At 49.4% G+C, this 22,933-nt stretch overlaps 1 protein-coding gene across 1 annotated transcript in view; it reads right to left on the reverse strand.

Moving 5' to 3' along the window:
- Positions 1–22,933, reverse strand: part of SLC25A11 (solute carrier family 25 member 11) — a 52,626-nt gene that overhangs the window by 24,058 nt on the left and 5,635 nt on the right. Inside the window, exons 3-4 of the mRNA XM_032979655.2 lie at positions 17,122–17,328; positions 3,852–3,942 (exon numbers count right to left, since the gene is read on the reverse strand). Of these exons, the coding sequence (XP_032835546.1) occupies positions 3,852–3,942; positions 17,122–17,328 (298 nt within the window). The remainder of the gene's footprint in view (positions 1–3,851; positions 3,943–17,121; positions 17,329–22,933) is intronic.

Below are 22,933 nucleotides of genomic sequence, written 5' to 3' on the forward strand. Positions count from 1 at the left end.
GTTAGTCTATGGGTCTCTGTGTGAGCCTATTTGTGTATGCGAGTGGCCATGGGTCTCTGTGTGAGTCTATGGGTCTCTGTGTGAGTCTATGGTCTCTGTGTGAGTCTATGGTCTCTGTGTGAGTCTATGGCTCTCTGTGTGAGTCTATGGGTGTATGTGAGCGTCTATGGGTCTCTGTGTGAGTCTATGGGTCTCTGTGTGATTCTATAGGTCTCTGTGTGAGTCTATGGGTCTCTGTGTGAGTCTATGGGTCTCTGTGTGAGTCTATGGGTCTCTGAGTAAGTCTATGGGTCTCTGTGTGAGTCTATGGGTGTATGTGAGAGGCTATGGGTCTCTGCTGTGTGAGTCTATGGGTCTCTGTATAAGTCTATGGGTCTCTGTGTGAGTCTATGGGTCTCTGTGTGAGTCTATGGGTCTCTGTGAGAGTCTATGGGTCTCTGTGTGAGTTTATGGATCTCTATGTGAGTCTATGGGTCTCTGTGTGAGTCTATGGGTGTATGTGAGAGTCTATGGGTCTCTGTGTGAGTCTATGGGTCTCTGTATGAGTTTATGGGTCTCTGTGTGAGTCTATAGGTGTTTGTGTGAGTCTATGGATCTCTGTGTGAGTCTATGGATCTCTGTGTGAGTCTATGGGTCTCTGTGCGAGTCTATGGGTCTCTGTGTGAGTTTATGGGTCTCTGTGTGAGTCTACGGGTCTCTGTGTGAGTCTATGGGTGTATGTGTTAGTCTATGGGTCTCTGTGTGAGTCTATGTGTGTATGTGAGAGGCTATGGGTTTCAGTGTGAGTCTATGGGTCTCTGTGTGAGTCTATGTGTGTATGTGAGAGGCTATGGGTCTCTGTGTGAATCTATCGGTCTCTGTGTGAGTTTATGGGTCTCTGTGTAAGTCTATGGGTCTCTGTGTGAGTCTATGGGTCTCTGAGTGAGTCTATGGGTGTATGTGAGAGTCTATGGGTCTCTGTGTGAGTTTATGGGTCTCTGTGTGAGTCTATGGGTCTCTGTGTGAGTCTATGGGTGTATGTGTTAGTCTATGGGTCTCTGTGTGAGTCTATGTGTGTATGTCAGAGGCTATGGGTCTCTGTGTGAGTCTATGGGTATCTGTGTGAGTTTATGCGTCTCTGCTGTGTGAGTCTATGGGTCTCTGTGTGAGTCTATGGGTCTCTGTATGAGTCTATGGATGTATGTGTTAGTCTATGGGTCTCTGTGTGAGCCTATTTGTGTATGCGAGTGGCCATGGGTCTCTGTGTGAGTCTATGGGTCTCTGTGTGAGTCTATGGTCTCTGTGTGAGTCTATGGCTCTCTGTGTGAGTCTATGGGTGTATGTGAGCGTCTATGGGTCTCTGTGTGAGTCTATGGGTCTCTGTGTGATTCTATAGGTCTCTGTGTGAGTCTATGGGTCTCTGTGTGAGTCTATGGGTCTCTGTGTGAGTCTATGGGTCTCTGTGTGAGTCTATGGGTGTATGTGAGAGGCTATGGGTCTCTGCTGTGTGAGTCTATGGGTCTCTGTATAAGTCTATGGGTCTCTGTGTGAGTCTATGGGTCTCTGTGTGAGTCTATGGGTCTCTGTGAGAGTCTATGGGTCTCTGTGTGAGTTTATGGATCTCTATGTGAGTCTATGGGTCTCTGTGTGAGTCTATGGGTGTATGTGAGAGTCTATGGGTCTCTGTGTGAGTCTATGGGTCTCTGTATGAGTTTATGGGTCTCTGTGTGAGTCTATGGGTGTTTGTGTGAGTCTATGGATCTCTGTGTGAGTCTATGGATCTCTGTGTGAGTCTATGGGTCTCTGTGCGAGTCTATGGGTCTCTGTGCGAGTCTATGGGTCTCTGTGTGAGTTTATGGGTCTCTGTGTGAGTCTACAGGTCTCTGTGTGAGTCTATGGGTGTATGTGTTAGTCTATGGGTCTCTGTGTGAGTCTATGTGTGTATGTGAGAGGCTATGGGTTTCAGTGTGAGTCTATGGGTCTCTGTGTTAGTCTATGGGTCTCTGTGTGAGTCTATGGGTCTCTGTGTGAGTCTATGGGTCTCTGAGTGAGTCTATGGGTGTATGTGAGAGTCTATGGGTCTCTGTGTGAGTTTATGGATCTCTATGTGAGTCTATGGGTCTCTGTGTGAGTCTATGGGTGTATGTGAGAGTCTATGGGTCTCTGTGTGAGTCTATGGGTCTCTGTATGAGTTTATGGGTCTCTGTGTGAGTCTATGGGTGTATGTGAGAGGCTATGGGTCTCTGCGTGAGTCTGTGTGTATGTGAGAGGCTATGGGTCTCTGTGTGAGTCTATGGGTCTCTGTGCGAGTCTAGGGGTCTCTGTGTGAGTCTATGGGTCTCTGTGTGAGTTTATGGGTCTCTGTGTGAGTCTACGGGTCTCTGTGTGAGTCTATGGGTGTATGTGTTAGTCTATGGGTCTCTGTGTGAGTCTATGTGTGTATGTGAGAGGCTATGGGTCTCTGTGTGAGTCTATGGGTCTCTGTGTTAGTCTATGGGTCTCTGTGTGAGTCTATGGGTCTCTGTGTGAGTCTATGGGTGTATGTGTTAGTCTATGGGTCTCTGTGTGAGTCTATGTGTGTATGTGAGAGGCTATGGGTCTCTGTGTGAGTCTATGTGTGTATGTGAGAGGCTATGGGTCTCTGTGTGAGTCTATGGGTCTCTGTGTGAGTCTATGGGTCTCTGTGTGAGTCTATGGGTCTCTATGTGAGTCTATGGGTCTCTGTGTGAGTCTATGGGTCTCTATGCGAGTCTATGGGTCTCTGTGTGAGTCTACGGGTCTCTGTGTGAGTCTATGGGTGTATGTGTTAGTCTATGGGTCTCTGTGTGAGTCTATGTGTGTATGTGAGAGGCTATGGGTCTCTGTGTGAGTCTATGGGTCTCTGTGTTAGTCTATGGGTCTCTGTGTGAGTCTATGGGTCTCTGTGTGAGTCTATGGGTGTATGTGTTAGTCTATGGGTCTCTGTGTGAGTCTATGTGTGTATGTGAGAGGCTATGGGACTCTGTGTGAGTCTATGGGTCTCTGTGTAAGTCTATGGGTCTCTGTGTGAGTATATGTGTGTATGTGAGAGGCTATGGGTCTCTGTGTGAGTCTATGGGTCTCTGTGTGAGTCTATGGGTCTCTGTGTGAGTCTATGGGTCTCTATGTGAGTCTATGGGTCTCTGTGCGAGTCTATGGGTCTCTATGTGAGTCTATGGGTCTCTGTGTGAGTCTATGGGTCTCTGTGTGAGTCTACGGGTCTCTGTGTGAGTCTATGGGTCTCTGTGTGAGTCTATGGGTCTCTGTGTGAGTCTACGGGTCTCTGTGTGAGTCTATGGGTCTCTGTGTGAGTCTATGGGTCTCTGTGTGAGTCTACGGGTCTCTGTGTGAGTCTATGTGTGTATGCGAGAGGCTATGGGTCTCTGTGTGAGTCTATGGGTCTCTGTGTGAGTCTATGGGTCTCTGTGTGAGTCTACGTGTGCTGGACTTCTTAAGCACCGTATGTAGCGCGGGGGGGTGGAAGGACAACAAACTGAACACAGACAGCAGTGGTGTGGGGAGCGGTAGTGTCGTGACTAGCGCGCTGCCCTACGAACCCAGCGCCCCGAGTTCGATTCACGCTCACGCCCAACACCGGTGACGATTATCTGGGACCGTCCCTGGGCCTTCCCTAGGTCGACTCAAGACTCAAATTAGGGGGAGACAAAGGCGGACGGGCGTGCTGCTGGCCACCCACCCCCTCGTGCGTCACAGTGCCAGCCTGCATCGTTGCTCGCCAACAGCACTTGCCCCGAACGGTCTCTTGAGGCTACACGGGGGATCGTTGTCTTTGGTGATGGCGGTGAAGGTTGGGGGAGGTGGCGGTGGTGGCGGTGGTGGAGGTGGTTACGAACCCTCCACAGCGTGAGGACCCCCTCCTCGCGCACGATGCGGAACAGCGCATCCAGCACGTTCCTGTAGCCACGCCGCTGATCCGCGGGTAGCCTGCACAAGGTGGGGAGGGCGGTGAAGGGGGAGGGAGGGGGAAGGGAGGGGATGGCAGGAGGCGGCAGGGGACAGGAATTATTATTGCCATTGCGAAATATTATTGGCGCAACCCGAACTCTTTGACAGTTTGCGAAACGTAATTGGGAGAGAGAGAGAGACAGACTCCAAATATACAACAGCAGGCATCAGGGTCGGGGTTAAACGCACAACCCTCCTGCACACCAGGACGAGGTAGTTAACATCTCCTAGCCACCGTGATGATGATGATGAGAGAGAGAGAGACAGACTCCAAATATACAACAGCAGGCATCAGGGTCGGGGTTAAACGCACAACCCTCCTGCACACCAGGACGAGGTAGTTAACATCTCCTAGCCACCGTGATGATGATGATGAGAGAGAGAGAGAGACACAGACTCCAAATATACAACAGCAGGCATCAGGGTCGGGGTCGAAGCCACAACCCTCCTGCACACCAGGACGAGGTAGTTAACATCTCCTAGCCACCGTGATGACAATGATGATGATGAGAGAGAGAGACACAGACTCCAAATACACAACAGCAGGCATCAGGGTCGGGGTCAAACCCACAACCCTCCAGAACACCAGGACGAGGTAGTTAACATCTCCTAGCCACCGTGATGATGATGATGAGAGAGAGAGACACAGACTCCAAATATACAACAGCAGGCATCAGGGTCGGGGTCGAAGCCACAACCCTCCTGCACACCAGGACGAGGTAGTTAACATCTCCTAGCCACCGTGATGACGATGATGAGAGAGAGAGACACAGACTCCAAATACACAACAGCAGGCATCAGGGTCGGGGTCAAACCCACAACCCTCCTGCACACCAGGACGAGGTAGTTAACGTCTCATAGCCACCGTGATGATGAGAGAGAGACGCAGACTCCACATAGACCTCCTGTATACCAGGATGAGGTAGTTAACATATCCTAGCCACCGTGATGATGAGAGAGAGACACACAAACTCCACATATACAGCAGCAGCAGGCATCGTCAGGAGTCGGGATGGAACCCACGACCCTCCTGCACACCAGGACGAGGTAGTTAACATCTCCTAGCCACCGTGATGATGATGAGAGAGACACACAAACTCCACATAGACCTCCTGTATACCAGGACGAGGTAGTTAACATCTCCTAGCCACCGTGATGATGATGATGAGAGAGAGAGAAAGTCACGGCAGGACAAAGGCTGCAAGCGTTGAGCGACGCTCCGTAGGGGTCACCGGGGGACCCCGCTGTCCCGCTGTTGCAACCGAGGGGAATGCAGTGTCACACGGTCACGCTCAGTCACGAACAAAGTTGCATTCAAACCCCGCACGAACGAGCCACGATAGCTACCCCCGCTGACCTCGTCTAGGAGCTTAAAACCTTCGGCCATCATCATCATCATCACAATCGTCGCCATCATCGTCATCAGCACCGTCATCATCGTCACCATCACACCACCATCAATGTCACCATCATCATAATCATCATCATCACAATGATCGTCATCATCATCATCACAATGATCGTCATCATCATCGTGACCATTATCGTCACCATCATCGTCGTCTTCACCATCGTCATCACCATCATCATCGTCACCATAATCACCATCACGATCATCATCGTCACCACCACGATCATCATCATCATCATCACCATCATCGTCACCAACATCGTCACCATCATCGTCACCAACATCGTCACCAACATCGTCACCATCACCGTCACCATCACCAACATCGTCACCATCATCGTCACCATCATCGTCACCATCATCGTCAACAACATCGTCAACAACATCGTCAACAACACCGTCACCAACATCGTCACCATCATCGTCACCATCATCGTCACCAACATCGTCACCATCATCGTCACCATCACCGTCACCAACATCGTCACCAACATCGTCACCAACACCGTCACCATCATCGTCACCAACATCGTCACCAACATCGTCACCATCATCGTCACCATCATCGTCACCAACATCGTCACCAACATCGTCACCATCATCGTCACCATCACCGTCACCATCACCGCCACCATCACCGTCACCATCATCGTCACCATCATCGTCACCAACATCGTCACCATCATCGTCACCAACACCGTCACCAACACCATCATCGTCACCATCATCGTCACCATCATCGTCACCATCATCGTCACCATCATCGTCACCAACATCGTCACCAACATCGTCACCATCATCGTCACCATCATCGTCACCAACATCGTCACCATCATCGTCACCAACACCGTCACCAACATCGTCACCAACATCGTCACCAACATCGTCACCATCATCGTCACCATCACCGTCACCATCACCGTCACCATCACCGTCACCAACATCGTCACCATCGTCACCATCATCGTCACCATCACCGTCACCAACACCGTCACCAACACCGTCACCAACACCGTCACCATCATCGTCACCAACATCGTCACCAACATCGTCACCATCATCGTCACCAACATCGTCACCATCATCGTCACCAACATCGTCACCATCATCGTCACCATCATCGTCACCATCATCGTCACCATCACCGTCACCAACACCGTCACCATCATCGTCACCATCATCGTCACCATCATCGTCACCAACATCGTCACCAACATCGTCACCATCATCGTCACCATCATCGTCACCATCACCGTCACCATCACCGTCACCAACATCGTCACCAACATCGTCACCATCGTCACCATCATCGTCACCATCACCGTCACCAACATCGTCACCAACACCGTCACCAACACCGTCACCATCATCGTCACCAACATCGTCACCAACATCGTCACCATCATCGTCACCAACATCGTCACCATCATCGTCACCATCATCGTCACCATCATCGTCACCATCATCGTCACCATCACCGTCACCATCACCGTCACCAACATCGTCACCATCACCGTCACCATCATCGTCACCATCATCGTCACCATCACCGTCACCAACATCGTCACCAACATCGTCACCAACATCGTCACCATCATCGTCACCATCATCGTCACCATCACCGTCACCATCACCGTCACCATCATCGTCACCATCATCGTCACCATCATCGTCACCAACATCGTCACCAACATCGTCACCAACATCGTCACCAACACCGTCACCGTCACCATCATCGTCACCAACATCGTCACCAACATCGTCACCAACATCGTCACCAACATCGTCACCATCATCGTCACCATCATCGTCACCATCATCGTCACCATCACCGTCACCAACATCGTCACCATCATCGTCACCAACATCGTCACCATCATCGTCACCATCATCGTCACCATCATCGTCACCAACATCGTCACCAACATCGTCACCATCACCGTCACCATCACCGCCACCATCACCGTCACCATCATCGTCACCATCATCGTCAACACGCTGCTTCAGTGGCCGTCTGGAACGCTCTTCATTTCCGATATGAGGAGTCCCCCCACTGGGAGCTACACTGCACTTTGAAATCATCATCATCATCATCATCCAGATTGACAAACTAATTTCTTTAGAATAACTGCTTCTAGTTGTGTTTAGTTTTTTTTGTCCTTGCCCACGCACCTCTGATCGGCAGCATGGTTGACTAGGTACAGTGCGAAATAAGTTCAACCACACACACATACATACTACAATATACACAGTGCCCGCTATACACTACACTATATACTACACCGCTATACACTACACTATATACTACACTACTATACACTCCACTATACACTACGATACACTGCAATATACTACACTATACACTACACTACTATACACTGCAATATACTACACTATACACTACACTACTACACACTGCAATATACTACACTATAAACTACACTACCATACACTGCAATATACTACACTACACTACTATACACTGCAACATACTACACTATACACTACACTACTATACACTGCAACATACTACACTATATACTACACTATACGCTACACTACTATAGACTGCAATATACTACACTATACACTACAATACACTGCACTATACTACACTATACACTACACTATACTACACTATACACTACACTACTATACACTACACTATACACTACACTATACTACACTATACACTACACTACTATACACTACACTATACACTACACTATACTACACTATACACTACACTACTATACACTACACTACTATACACTACACTATACTACACTATACACTGCACTATACTACACTATACACTACACTACTATATACTACACTATACACTACACTACTATATACTACACTATACACTACACTATACTACACTATACACTACACTACTATACACTACACATTACTACACTATACACTACACTATACACTACTATACACTACACTACTATACACTACACTACTATACACTACACTATACTACACTATACACTACACTACTATACACTACACTACTATACACTACACTACTATACACTACACATTACTACACTATACACTACACCACTATACACTACACTACTATACACTACACTACTATACACTACACTATTATAAACTACACCACTGCTCTGCTTCTTTTCGCGTCGAGCTCCCCCGCACCTCCGATGAGGATACAGCTGACGACGTACGGTGCCACGCAACTGGTCCATCAATCTGTGGCTCCCCCCTCTCCGTCTCCCACTCGCTGCGTACGCACCCAACGCATGGGTGATGTGCGTGCGGTGCGTCTACCCGTGTGGCGGCGACCTCGCCGCACCTCGAACCCCCCGGGCGAGCCGAGTTCGCAACCCCGCTCACGGGCACCAACAGAAACCGGCGACGGCGATTATCTGAAGCCGGTGCTGGGCCTTTCCCGCCTGGGTCGACTCGGCCTCGAATGAGCCACCTGGTGTCGCTGTGAGAAGTTAGAACGTCGCCACCGGGGGAGACGAAGGGGCGGTCGGGCGTGGCGCTGGACACCCACCCCCCCTCGCGCGCCGGACTTCGTAGGTGCTCGCTAACGGCGCTTGCCCAAGGCAGTCTGCTGCAGGCTACACGTGGGGATAGTTTGTGGACGGAAAACCCACACGGCCGGCCGCTTGGGAACTCGACTGACCTCAGCTGAAATGGATCTGCGGCCGACCCCCTGGCTCTGACGCTCATGGGGTGGTTCTGGTTGTTGCACAAACACCAAAAGCAGGCGGGGCAGCGAGGCGCACGTGCACACGCGTGACAAGTCGCACGCCGCCAGCCAGCGACATCGCACGCGATGCACAACGTCACGCACGCAGTATACTACACTATACACTACACTACTATACACTCCAATATACTACACTATACACTACACTACTATACAGTGCAACATACTACACTATACAGTACACTACTATACACTCCAATATACTACACTATACACTACACTACTATACAGTGCAACATACTACACTATACAGTACACTACTATACACTGCACTATACTACACTATATACTACACTACTATACACTGCAACATACTACACTATACACTACACTACTATACACTTCAATATACTACACTATACACTACACTACTATACAGTGCAACATACTACACTATACAGTACACTACTATACACTGCACTATACTACACTATATACTACACTACTATACACTGCAATATACTACACTATACACTACACTACTATACACTGCAATATACTACACTATACACTACTATACACTGCAATATACTACACTATACACTACACTACTATACACTTCAATATACTACACTATACACTACACTACTATACACTGCTATATACTACACTACACTACTATACACTGCAATATACTACACTATACACTGCAATAAACTACACTATACACTACACTACTATACACTGCAATATACTACACTATATACTACACTACTATACACTGCAACATACTACACTATATACTACACTATACACTACACTACTATACACTGCAACATACTACACTATATACTACACTATACACTACACTACTATACACTGCAACATACTACACTATACACTACACTACTGTACACTGCAACATACTACACTATACACTACACTACTATACACTGCAATATACTACACTATACACTACACTACTATACACTGCAACATACTACACTATACACTACACTACTATAGACTGCAATATACTACACTATACACTACACTACTATACACTTCAATATACTACACTATACACTACACTACTATACACTGCTATATACTACACTATACACTACACTACTATACACTGCTATATACTACACTACACTACTATACACTGCAATATACTACACTATACACTGCAATAAACTACACTATACACTACACTACTATACACTGCAATATACTACACTATACACTACACTACTATACACTGCAATATACTACACTATACACTACACTACTATACACTGCAATATACTACACTATACACTACACTACTATACACTGCAACATACTACACTATACACTACACTACTATACACTGCAATATACTACACTATACACTACTATACACTGCAATATACTACACTATATACTACACTACTATACACTGCAACATACTACACTATATACTACACTATACACTACACTACTATACACTGCAACATACTACACTATACACTACACTACTATACACTGCAATATACTACACTATACACTACACTACTATACACTGCAATATACTACACTATACACTACACTACTATACACTGCAACATACTACACTATACACTACGCTACTATACACTGCAACATACTACACTATACACTACACTACTATACACTGCAACATACTACACTATACACTACGCTACTATACACTGCAACATACTACACTATACACTACACTACTATACACTGCAATATACTACACTATACACTACACTACTATACACTGCAACATACTACACTATACACTACACTACTATACACTGCAATATGCTACACACGCACGGCCAGACAAACACAGCACCACAGGGAAAACAAGACAAAGATCTCCCGCGTAGCCTTAACAGACTGTTGGGGGCAAGCGCTGTTAGGGGCCGTCCATAAGTGACGTCACGCACCCGGGGGGGTGTGGGGTGGTGGTGGGGGTGGGAGGGGTCAGAGATTCGTGACGATGAGGAATGTGACGTCACGTCAAAATGCGTGACGTCACAAATTGATGTAGATACAGCGCGTTCTACTTAATTAAATAGACTTTTTGTAATGAATGTTTTCCCCTACAACATCAAGAGTGCAGCGCCACGTTTAAAGACGCAACTACAGTGTGACAACAGTCGCTCCAGCGCTGTCCTACCAGACAGTCTCGTCCCTTCACCTGATGAAGGCCACTTGTGTTGTGGCCGAAACGTCGTGAGAATTTTATTGGGTTATTTAATTTTATCTTATTTTATTATTTTATTATTTTATTCTCATTCTACGTGACTTTACCGAAAGAACCAAAGAAGAAAATGTGACAATAGTTTAAAGCGATTTGAAGATTTTTTTTGTTTTGGGAGGGGGGGGAGGCAGAGCTTGTGACGTCATATTTGATGGGGGGGGGGTCTGACTCTTTCTGACACCACGTGATGAGGGGGGGGGTCAAAAATCGTCCAAAAACCGCGTGACGTCATTTATGGACGGCCCCCTTAGCGAGCAGCACCTATGAAGGCTACAAAGACAAAGATCCCCCGTGTAGCCTTAACAGACTGTAGGGGCAAGTGCTGTTAGCGAGCAGCACCTATGAAGGCTACAAAGACAAAGATCCCCCATATAGCCTTAACAGACTGTAGGGGCAAGTGCTGTTAGCGAGCACCTATGAAGGCCGGAACAGGTACACGAGGGGGTGGGTGTCCAGCAACCACGCCCGACCACCTTTGTCTCCCCCAGTGGCGATGTTTACTACACACCGCTATACCAGGTACTCATTTGAGGCCGAGTCAACCTAGGGGAGGCCCGGGACCGGTTCAGATAATCGTCACTGTTGGTGTTGGCCATGAGCGGGAATCGAACCCGGGTCGCCGGATTCATAGCGCAGCGTAGCGCTAACCGCTGCACCACCGCTCCCCACATCTCACACACTCTCACTCACTCACACTCACTCTCACACATTCACTCACTCACACTCACTCTCACACACTTACACACTCCCTCACTCACACTCACTCTCACACACTCACACTCACTCTCACACACTCACTCTTACACACTCATTCTCACACACTCACTCTTACACACTCATTCTCACACACTCACACTCTCACTCAAACACTCACACTCTCCCTCACTCACTCTCACACACTCACACACTCCCGCACACTCTATCACATCCACACTCCCTCACTCACACTCTCACACAATCACTGTCACACACAATCACTGTCACACACAATCACTGTCACACACAATCACTGTGGCACACACAGAGAGGGGCGGTGGGGTTGGGGTTGCGGGGCGGTGGTTACCACCCGAATTGATCTCCTCCGAGTGGCGATGTTGAGCTACGCGCAACCGCAGCGCCATTCCAGACTCGTCGGCCACCAACGGGGGAAATCAAAACTCCGGCCGTCACGGGATTCTCACGGCGGGGGCGGCTACGAACCCCCGTCTGCCCGAGCTCGATTCCCGCTCACGTCCGCCGACGAGCAGGGCGACGGTTACCTGAACCGGGTTTCAGGGCCGCCTCCCCTAGGTCGACTCAGCCTCAAATGAGGCACCCGGTGCGTTTTGTGCACAGTAAGCATCGCCACTGGGGGAGACAAAGGCGGGCGGCCGGGCGTGGTGCTGGACACCCACGCCCTTCGTGTGCCGCCGTGCCGGCCTTCATAGGGCGCTGCTCGCTAACGGCACTTGCCCAGACAGCCTGTTGAAGGCTACACGGGGCGACTTTGTTACGTCTTTGTCCCTATAGGTGTCTATCGGTCACTATGAGTCTCTGTTGGTCTCTGTGCGAGTCTATGGGGCTCTGCTGCGTGAGTCTATGGGTCTATGTGTGTGTGTCTATGGGTCTCTGCTTGAGTCTTTGGGTCTCTGCACGAGTCTATGGGTCTCTGTGTGTGTCTATGGGTCTCTGCATGAGCCTATGGATCTCTGTGAGTCTATGGGCCTCTGCTGTGTGAGTCTATGGGTATCGTTGTCAGTATATTGGTCTCTGTGTGAGTCTACGGGTCTCTGTGTGAGTCCATGGGTCGCTGAGCGAGTCTATGGGTCTCTGAGCGAGTCTATGAATCTCTGCACGAGTCTTTGGGTCTCTGCTTGAGTCTATGGGTCTCTGCGTGAGTCTATGGGTCTCTGTGTGAGTCTCCGGGTCTCTACGTGAGTCTATGGGTCTCTGTGTGAGTCTCCGGGTCTCTACGTAAGTCTATGGGTCTCTGATCGAAACGTCGTGATTGTTTTTTTTTGTTTTAATATAATTTTATTGTATTTCTACATACGTGACTTTACCGAAAAAACCAATGAGTAATTTTATGCAGTCACGAAAGCTTTAATACTTTATTATGAGTCTACAGGTCTCTGCTGTGTGAGTCTACGGGTCTCTGCTGTGCGAGTCTACGGGTCAGTGCTGTGTGAGTCTACGGGTCTCTGTGTGAGTCTACGGGTCTCTGTGTGAGTCTACGGGTCTCTGTGTGAGTCTATGGGTCTCTGTGTGAGTCTATGGGTCTCTGTGTGAGTCTATGGGTCTCTGTGTGAGTCTATGGGTCTCTGTGTGAGTCTATGGGTCTCTGTGTGAGTCTATGGGTCTCTGTGTGAGTCTATGGGTCTCTGCTGTGTGAGTCTACGGGTCTCTGTGTGAGTCTATGGGTCTCTGTGTGAGTCTATGGGTCTCTGTGTGAGTCTATGGGTCTCTGTGTGAGTCTATGGGTCTCTGCTGTGTGAGTCTACGGGTCTCTGTGTGAGTCTATGGGTCTCTGTGTGAGTCTATGGGTCTCTGTGTGAGTCTATGGGTCTCTGCTGTGTGAGTCTACGGGTCTCTCTCTCTCTGTCGAAGTCCGCGGGTCTCTGCTGTGTGAGTCTACGGGTCTCTGTGTGAGTCTATGGGTGTATGTGTTAGTCTATGGGTCTCTGTGTGAGTCTATGGGTCTCTGTGTGAGTCTATGTGTGTATGTGCAAGTCTATGTGTGTATGTGTTAGTCTATGGGTCTCTGTGTGAGTCTACGGGTCTCTGTGTGAGTCTATGGGTCTCTGTGTGAGTCTACGGGTCTCTGTGTGAGTCTATGTGTGTATGTGTGAGTCTATGGGTCTCTGTGTGAGTCTATGTGTGTATGTGTTAGTCTATGGGTCTCTGTGTTAGTCTATGGGTCTCTGTGTGAGTCTATGGGTCTCTGTGTGAGTCTATGTGTGTATGTGTGAGTCTACGGGTCTCTGTGTTAGTCTATGGGTCTCTGCTGTGTGAGTCTACGGGTCTCTCTCTCTCTGTCTAAGTCCGCGGGTCTCTGCTGTGTGAGTCTATGGGTCTCTGTGTGAGTCTATGGGTCTCTGTGTGAGTCTATGGGTCTCTGTGTGAGTCTACGGGTCTCTGTGTGAGTCTATGGGTCTCTGTGTGAGTCTACGGGTCTCTGCTGTGCGAGTCTACGGGTCTCTGCTGTGTGAGTCTATGTGTCTCTGTGTGAGTCTATGGGTCTCTGTGTGAGTCTATGGGTCTCTGCTGTGTGAGTCTACGGGTCTCTGTGTGAGTCTATGGGTCTCTGTGTGAGTCTATGGGTCTCTGCTGTGTGAGTCTATGGGTCTCTGTGTGAGTCTATGGGTCTCTGTGTGAGTCTATGGGTCTCTGCTGTGTGAGTCTACGGGTCTCTGTGTGAGTCCATGGGTCGCTGAGCGAGTCTATGGGTCTCTGAGCGAGTCTATGAATCTCTGCACGAGTCTTTGGGTCTCTGCTTGAGTCTATGGGTCTCTGCGTGAGTCTATGGGTCTCTGTGTGAGTCTCCGGGTCTCTACGTGAGTCTATGGGTCTCTGTGTGAGTCTCCGGGTCTCTACGTAAGTCTATGGGTCTCTGATCGAAACGTCGTGATTGTTTTTTTTTGTTTTAATATAATTTTATTGTATTTCTACATACGTGACTTTACCGAAAAAACCAATGAGTAATTTTATGCAGTCACGAAAGCTTTAATACTTTATTATGAGTCTACAGGTCTCTGCTGTGTGAGTCTACGGGTCTCTGCTGTGCGAGTCTACGGGTCAGTGCTGTGTGAGTCTACGGGTCTCTGTGTGAGTCTACGGGTCTCTGTGTGAGTCTACGGGTCTCTGTGTGAGTCTATGGGTCTCTGTGTGAGTCTATGGGTCTCTGTGTGAGTCTATGGGTCTCTGTGTGAGTCTACGGGTGTATGTGTTAGTCTATGGGTCTCTGTGTGAGTCTATGGGTCTCTGTGTGAGTCTATGGGTCTCTGTGTGAGTCTATGGGTCTCTGTGTGAGTCTATGGGTCTCTGCTGTGTGAGTCTATGTGTGTATGTGTGAGTCCACGGGTCTCTCTCTCTCTGTCTAAGTCCGCGGGTCTCTGTTTGAGTCTATGGGTCTCTGTGTGAGTCTATGTGTGTATGTGTTAGTCTATGGGTCTCTGTGTGAGTCTATGTGTGTATGTGTTAGTCTACGGGTCTCTGTGTGAGTCTATGTGTGTATGTGTTAGTCTACGGGTCTCTGTGTGAGTCTATGTGTGTATGTGTTAGTCTACGGGTCTCTGTGTGAGTCTATGTGTGTATGTGTTAGTCTACGGGTCTCTGTGTGAGTCTATGTGTGTATGTGTTAGTCTACGGGTCTCTGTGTTAGTCTATGGGTCTCTGTGTGAGTCTATGGGTCTCTGTGTGAGTCTATGTGTGTATGTGCGAGTCTATGTGTGTATGTGTGAGTCTATGGGTCTCTGCTGTGTGAGTCTGTGGGTCTCTGTGTGAGTCTATGTGTCTCTGTGTGAGTCCACGGCTCTCTCTCTCTCTGTCGAAGTCCGCGGGTCTCTGCTGTGCGAGTCCACGGGTCTCTCTCTCTCTGTCGAAGTCCGCGGGTCTCTGCTGTGTGAGTCTACGGGTGTATGTGTTAGTCTACGGGTCTCTGTGTGAGTCTATGGGTCTCTCAGTGTGAGTCTATGTGTGTATGTGTGAGTCTACGGGTCTCTGTGTTAGTCTATGGGTCTCTGCTGTGTGAGTCTACGGGTCTCTCTCTCTCTGTCTAAGTCCGCGGGTCTCTGCTGTGTGAGTCTATGGGTCTCTGTGTGAGTCTATGGGTCTCTGTGTGAGTCTACGGGTCTCTGTGTGAGTCTACGGGTCTCTGTGTGAGTCTATGGGTCTCTGTGTGAGTCCGTGGGTCTCTGTGTGAGTCTACGGGTCTCTGTGTGAGTCTATGGGTCTCTGCTGTGTGAGTCTATGGGTCTCTGCTGTGTGAGTCTATGGGTCTCTGTGTTAGTCTACGGGTCTCTGTGTGAGTCTATGGGTCTCTGTGTGAGTCTATGGGTCTCTGTGTGAGTCTATGGGTCTCTGTGTGAGTCTACGGGTCTCTGTGTTAGTCTATGGGTCTCTGTGTGAGTCTATGGGTCTCTGTGTGCGTCTATGGGTCTCTGTGTGAGTCTATGGGTCTCTGTGTGAGTCTATGGGTCTCTGTGTGAGTCTATGGGTCTCTGTGTGAGTCTATGGGTCTCTGCTGTGTGAGTCTATGGGTCTCTGCTGTGTGAGTCTATGGGTCTCTGTGTGAGTCTACGGGTCTCTGTGTGAGTCTATGTGTGTATGTGTTAGTCTACGGGTCTCTGTGTGAGTCTATGTGTGTATGTGTTAGTCTACGGGTCTCTGTGTGAGTCTATGGGTCTCTGTGTGAGTCTATGGGTCTCTGTGTGAGTCTATGTGTGTATGTGTTAGTCTACGGCTCTCTCTCTGTGTGAGTCTACGGGTCTCTGCTGTGTGAGTCTATGGGTCTCTGTGTGAGTCTATGGGTCTCTGTGTGAGTCTATGGGTCTCTGTGTGAGTCTACGGGTCTCTGTGTGAGTCTATGTGTGTATGTGTTAGTCTACGGGTCTCTGTGTGAGTCTACGTGTGTATGTGTTAGTCTACGGGTCTCTGTGTGAGTCTACGTGTGTATGTGTTAGTCTACGGGTCTCTGTGTGAGTCTATGTGTGTATGTGTTAGTCTACGGCTCTCTCTCTCTCTGTCTAAGTCCGCGGGTCTCCGCGCGATTCAGGGAGGCGCGCCCCCTCTCACCTGCCGTCGGCCGTCATGCGGATGAGCGCCACCTCCGCGGGGGTGCCCACGAAGGCGCCCGTGGCCCCGGCCACCATGCCAATGGCCGCCTTGGCGAAGAAGTTTGGGGGCGCCCCATCGTCACCCGTCAGGCGCTCAAGCAGCACCGTGTAGATGCCCAGACGCGTCGTCGTGTACGTAGCCTGGCGCAGGAGCCCCGCGGACAGCCTGGCGCGGGCGGGGGGGGGGGGGGCGTGGGGGCGGGCGTGGGCACGAGGTGAGAGAGACACGGAGCAGACACGGGTTGACGCTGTTTTAATTATTATTATAATTTTTTTTTATAATTTTTTTTTTGTAATTTTAACCGAGCAAGGCCTCCCCCCCCCCAACACACACACACACACACAATCGGAATATTGCATTCATGCAGCGAGATAAATCCGATGAACGACGGAGCTCTTGTTCACAGATGTACCAGTTAGGTGGCGTTCTAGATTTGAGGTTTTCGCGACTGCAAGGATCCATGCCGTTTGTCACGTAGGTGGAAAAAGTAAGAAAAATTTAAGTAAGTTAAATCACGACGTTTCGATTGCAACACAAGCAATCATCATCAGGTGTGACTACCACAGCAACAAATATTTTTTTTACCGAGGTGGGAGAGAAGCCAGAGTTAGGTCAGATAAATAACTCGGAGGTCAGTTAAATAACTCGGAGAGGGGGGGGTGGGGGGGGGAAAGGGAGCGGGCGAATGGGGAGAGGGAGGATGAGCGCATCTACAGTGAGTGAGTGTGAGTGGCATCTACACTGAGTGAGTGAGTGTGAGTGGCATCTACACTGAGTGTGTGAGTGTGAGTGGCATCTACACTGAGTGAGTGTGAGTGGCATCTACACTGAGTGAGTGAGTGTGAGTGGCATCTACACTGAGTGTGTGAGTGTGAGTGGCATCTACACTGAGTGAGTGAGTGTGAGTGGCATCTACACTGAGTGAGTGTGAGTGGCATCTACACTAAGTGAGTGTGAGTGGCATCTACACTGAGTGAGTGAGAGTGGCATCTACACTGAGTGAGTGTGAGTGGCATCTACACTGAGTGAGTGTGAGTGGCATCTACACTGAGTGAGTGTGAGTGGCATCTACACTAAGTGAGTGTGAGTGGCATCTACACTGAGTGAGTGTGAGTGGCATCTACACTGAGTGAGTGTGTGAGAGGCATCTACACTGAGTGAGTGTGAGTGGCATCTACACTGAGTGAGTGTGTGAGAGGCATCTACACTGAGTGAGTGTGAGTGGCATCTACACTGAGTGAGTGTGAGTGGCATCTACACTGAGTGAGTGTGAGTGGCATCTACACTGAGTGAGTGTGAGTGGCATCTACACTGAGTGAGTGTGAGTGGCATCTACACTGAGTGAGTGTGAGTGGCATCTACACTGAGTGAGTGAGTGTGAGTGGCATCTACACTGAGTGAGTGTGAGTGGCATCTACACTGAGTGAGTGAGTGTGAGTGGCATCTACACTGAGTGAGTGAGTGTGAGTGGCATCTACACTGAGTGAGTGTGAGTGGCATCTACACTGAGTGAGGGAGTGTGAGTGGCATCTACACTGAGTGAGTGTGAGTGGCATCTACACTGAGTGAGTGTGAGTGGCATCTACACTGAGTGAGTGAGTGTGAGTGGCATCTACACTGAGTGAGTGTGAGTGGCATCTACACTGAGTGAGTGTGTGAGTGGCATCTACACTGAGTGAGGGAGTGTGAGTGACATCTACACTGAGTGAGGGAGTGTGAGTGGCATCTACACTGAGTGAGTGTGAGTGGCATCTACACTGAGTGTGTGAGTGTGAGTGGCATCTACACTGAGTGAGTGTGAGTGGCATCTACACTGAGTGAGTGTGAGTGGCATCTACACTGAGTGAGTGTGAGTGGCATCTACACTGAGTGAGTGTGAGTGGCATCTACACTGAGTGAGTGTGAGTGGCATCTACACTGAGTGAGTGTGAGTGGCATCTACACTGAGTGAGTGTGTGAGAGGCATCTACACTGAGTGAGTGTGAGTGGCATCTACACTGAGTGAGTGTGAGTGGCATCTACACTGAGTGAGTGTGAGTGACATCTACACTGAGTGAGTGTGAGTGGTATCTACACTGAGTGAGTGTGAGTGGCATCTACACTGAGTGATTGTGTGAGAGGCATCTACACTGAGTGAGTGTGAGTGGCATCTACACTAAGTGAGTGTGAGTGGCATCTACACTGAGTGAGTGTGAGTGGCATCTACACTGAGTGAGTGTGAGTGGCATCTACACTGAGTGAGTGTGAGTGGCATCTACACTGAGTGAGTGTGAGTGGCATCTACACTGAGTGAGTGTGAGTGGCATCTACACTGAGTGAGTGTGAGTGGCATCTACACTGAGTGAGTGTGAGTGGCATCTACACTGAGTGAGTGTGAGTGGCATCTACACTGAGTGAGTGTGAGTGGCATCTACACTGAGTGAGTGTGAGTGGCATCTACACTGAGTGAGTGTGTGAGAGGCATCTACACTGAGTGAGAGTGGCATCTACACTGAGTGAGTGTGAGTGGCATCTACACTGAGTGAGTGTGAGTGGCATCTACACTGAGTGAGTGTGAGTGGCATCTACACTGAGTGAGTGTGAGTGGCATCTACACTGAGTGAGTGTGAGTGGCATCTACACTGAGTGAGTGTGTGAGAGGCATCTACACTGAGTGAGAGTGGCATCTACACTGAGTGAGTGTGGCATCTACACTGAGTGAGTGTGAGTGGCATCTACACTGAGTGAGTGTGAGTGGCATCTACACTGAGTGAGTGTGAGTGGCATCTACACTGAGTGAGTGTGAGTGGCATCTACACTGAGTGAGTGTGAGTGGCATCTACACTGAGTGAGTGTGAGTGGCATCTACACTGAGTGAGTGTGTGAGAGGCATCTACACTGAGTGAGTGTGAGTGGCATCTACACTGAGTGTGTGAGAGGCATCTACACTGAGTGAGTGTGAGTGGCATCTACACTGAGTGAGTGTGAGTGGCATCTACACTGAGTGAGTGTGAGTGGCATCTACACTGAGTGAGTGTGAGTGGCATCTACACTGAGTGAGTGTGAGTGGCATCTACACTGAGTGAGTGTGAGTGGCATCTACACTGAGTGAGTGTGAGTGGCATCTACACTGAGTGAGTGTGTGAGAGGCATCTACACTGAGTGAGTGTGAGTGGCATCTACACTGAGTGAGTGTGTGAGAGGCATCTACACTGAGTGAGTGTGAGTGGCATCTACACTGAGTGAGTGTGAGTGGCATCTACACTGAGTGAGTGTGAGTGGCATCTACACTGAGTGAGGGAGTGTGAGTGGCATCTACACTGAGTGAGTGTGAGTGGCATCTACACTGAGTGAGTGTGAGTGGCATCTACAGTGAGTGAGTGTGAGTGGCATCTACACTGAGTTAGGGAGTGTGAGTGGCATCTACACTGAGTGAGTGTGAGTGGCATCTACACTGAGTGAGTGAGTGTGAGTGGCATCTACACTGAGTGAGTGTGAGTGGCATCTACACTGAGTGAGGGAGTGTGAGTGGCATCTACACTGAGTGAGTGTGAGTGGCATCTACACTGAGTGAGGGAGTGTGAGTGGCATCTACACTGAGTGAGTGTGAGTGGCATCTACACTGAGTGAGTGTGTGAGTGGCATCTACACTGAGTGAGGGAGTGTGAGTGGCATCTACACTGAGTGAGTGAGTGTGAGTGGCATCTACACTGAGTGAGTGTGAGTGGCATCTACACTGAGTGTGTGAGTGTGAGTGGCATCTACACTGAGTGAGTGTGAGTGTGAGTGGCATCTACACTGAGTGAGTGTGAGTGGCATCTACACTGAGTGAGTGTGAGTGGCATCTACACTGAGTGAGTGTGAGTGGCATCTACACTGAGTGAGTGTGAGTGGCATCTACACTGAGTGAGTGTGTGAGAGGCATCTACACTGAGTGAGTGTGAGTGGCATCTACACTGAGTGAGTGTGAGTGGCATCTACACTGAGTGAGTGTGAGTGACATCTACACTGAGTGAGTGTGAGTGGCATCTACACTGAGTGAGTGTGAGTGGCATCTACACTGAGTGATTGTGTGAGAGGCATCTACACTGAGTGAGTGTGAGTGGCATCTACACTAAGTGAGTGTGAGTGGCATCTACACTGAGTGAGTGTGAGTGGCATCTACACTGAGTGAGTGTGAGTGGCATCTACACTGAGTGAGTGTGAGTGGCATCTACACTGAGTGAGTGTGAGTGGCATCTACACTGAGTGAGTGTGAGTGGCATCTACACTGAGTGAGTGTGAGTGGCATCTACACTGAGTGAGTGTGAGTGGCATCTACACTGAGTGAGTGTGAGTGGCATCTACACTGAGTGAGTGTGAGTGGCATCTACACTGAGTGAGTGTGAGTGGCATCTACACTGAGTGAGTGTGTGAGAGGCATCTACACTGAGTGAGAGTGGCATCTACACTGAGTGTGAGTGGCATCTACACTGAGTGAGTGTGAGTGGCATCTACACTGAGTGAGTGTGAGTGGCATCTACACTGAGTGAGTGTCAGTGGCATCTACACTGAGTGAGTGTGAGTGGCATCTACACTGAGTGAGTGTGTGAGAGGCATCTACACTGAGTGAGAGTGGCATCTACACTGAGTGAGTGTGGCATCTACACTGAGTGAGTGTGAGTGGCATCTACACTGAGTGAGTGTGAGTGGAATCTACACTGAGTGAGTGTGAGTGGCATCTACACTGAGTGAGTGTGAGTGGCATCTACACTGAGTGAGTGTGAGTGGCATCTACACTGAGTGAGTGTGAGTGGCATCTACACTGAGTGAGTGTGAGTGGCATCTACACTGAGTGAGTGTGAGTGGCATCTACACTGAGTGAGTGTGAGTGGCATCTACACTGAGTGAGTGTGAGTGGCATCTACACTGAGTGAGGGAGTGTGAGTGGCATCTACACTGAGTGAGTGTGAGTGGCATCTACACTGAGTGAGTGTGTGAGAGGCATCTACACTGAGTGAGTGTGTGAGAGGCATCTACACTGAGTGAGTGTGAGTGGCATCTACACTGAGTGAGTGTGAGTGGCATCTACACTGAGTGAGTGTGAGTGGCATCTACACTGAGTGAGTGTGAGTGGCATCTACACTGAGTGAGTGTGAGTGGCATCTACACTGAGTGAGTGTGAGTGGCATCTACACTGAGTGTGAGTGGCATCTACACTGAGTGAGTGTGAGTGGCATCTACACTGAGTGAGTGTGAGTGGCATCTACACTGAGTGAGTACTCACTCAGTGAGTACTCACTCAGTGAGTACTCAGTGTAGATGCCACTCACACACTCACTCAGTGTAGATGCCACTCACACTCACTCACCCAGTGTAGATGCCACTCACACTCACTCACTCACCCAGTGTAGATGCCATTCACACTCACTCACTCACCCAGTGTAGATGCCACTCACACTCACTCACCCAGTGTAAATTCCACTCACTCACTCAGTGTAGATGCCACTCGCACACACTTACCCACACACTCGCTCGCTCACTCGCCCACACACTCGCCCACACACTCGCCCACACACTCGCGCACACACTCGCCCAGCTCACTCACCCGGTGTAGATGCCCCGCACTCACCCACACACTCACCCACACACTCACTCACTCAGTGTAGATGCCACTCACACTCACCCGGTGTAGATGCCCCGCACGCACACACTCACCCACACAGTGTAGATGCCACTCACACTCACCCGGTGTAGATGCCCCGCACGCACACACTCACCCACACACTCACCCACACACTCGCCCACACAC

This window comes from Petromyzon marinus, chromosome 75 (assembly GCF_048934315.1).
Source record: "Petromyzon marinus isolate PM22_M1 ecotype Great Lakes invasive population chromosome 75, UKy_Petmar_22M1.pri1.0, whole genome shotgun sequence".
NCBI lineage: Eukaryota > Metazoa > Chordata > Hyperoartia > Petromyzontiformes > Petromyzontidae > Petromyzon > Petromyzon marinus.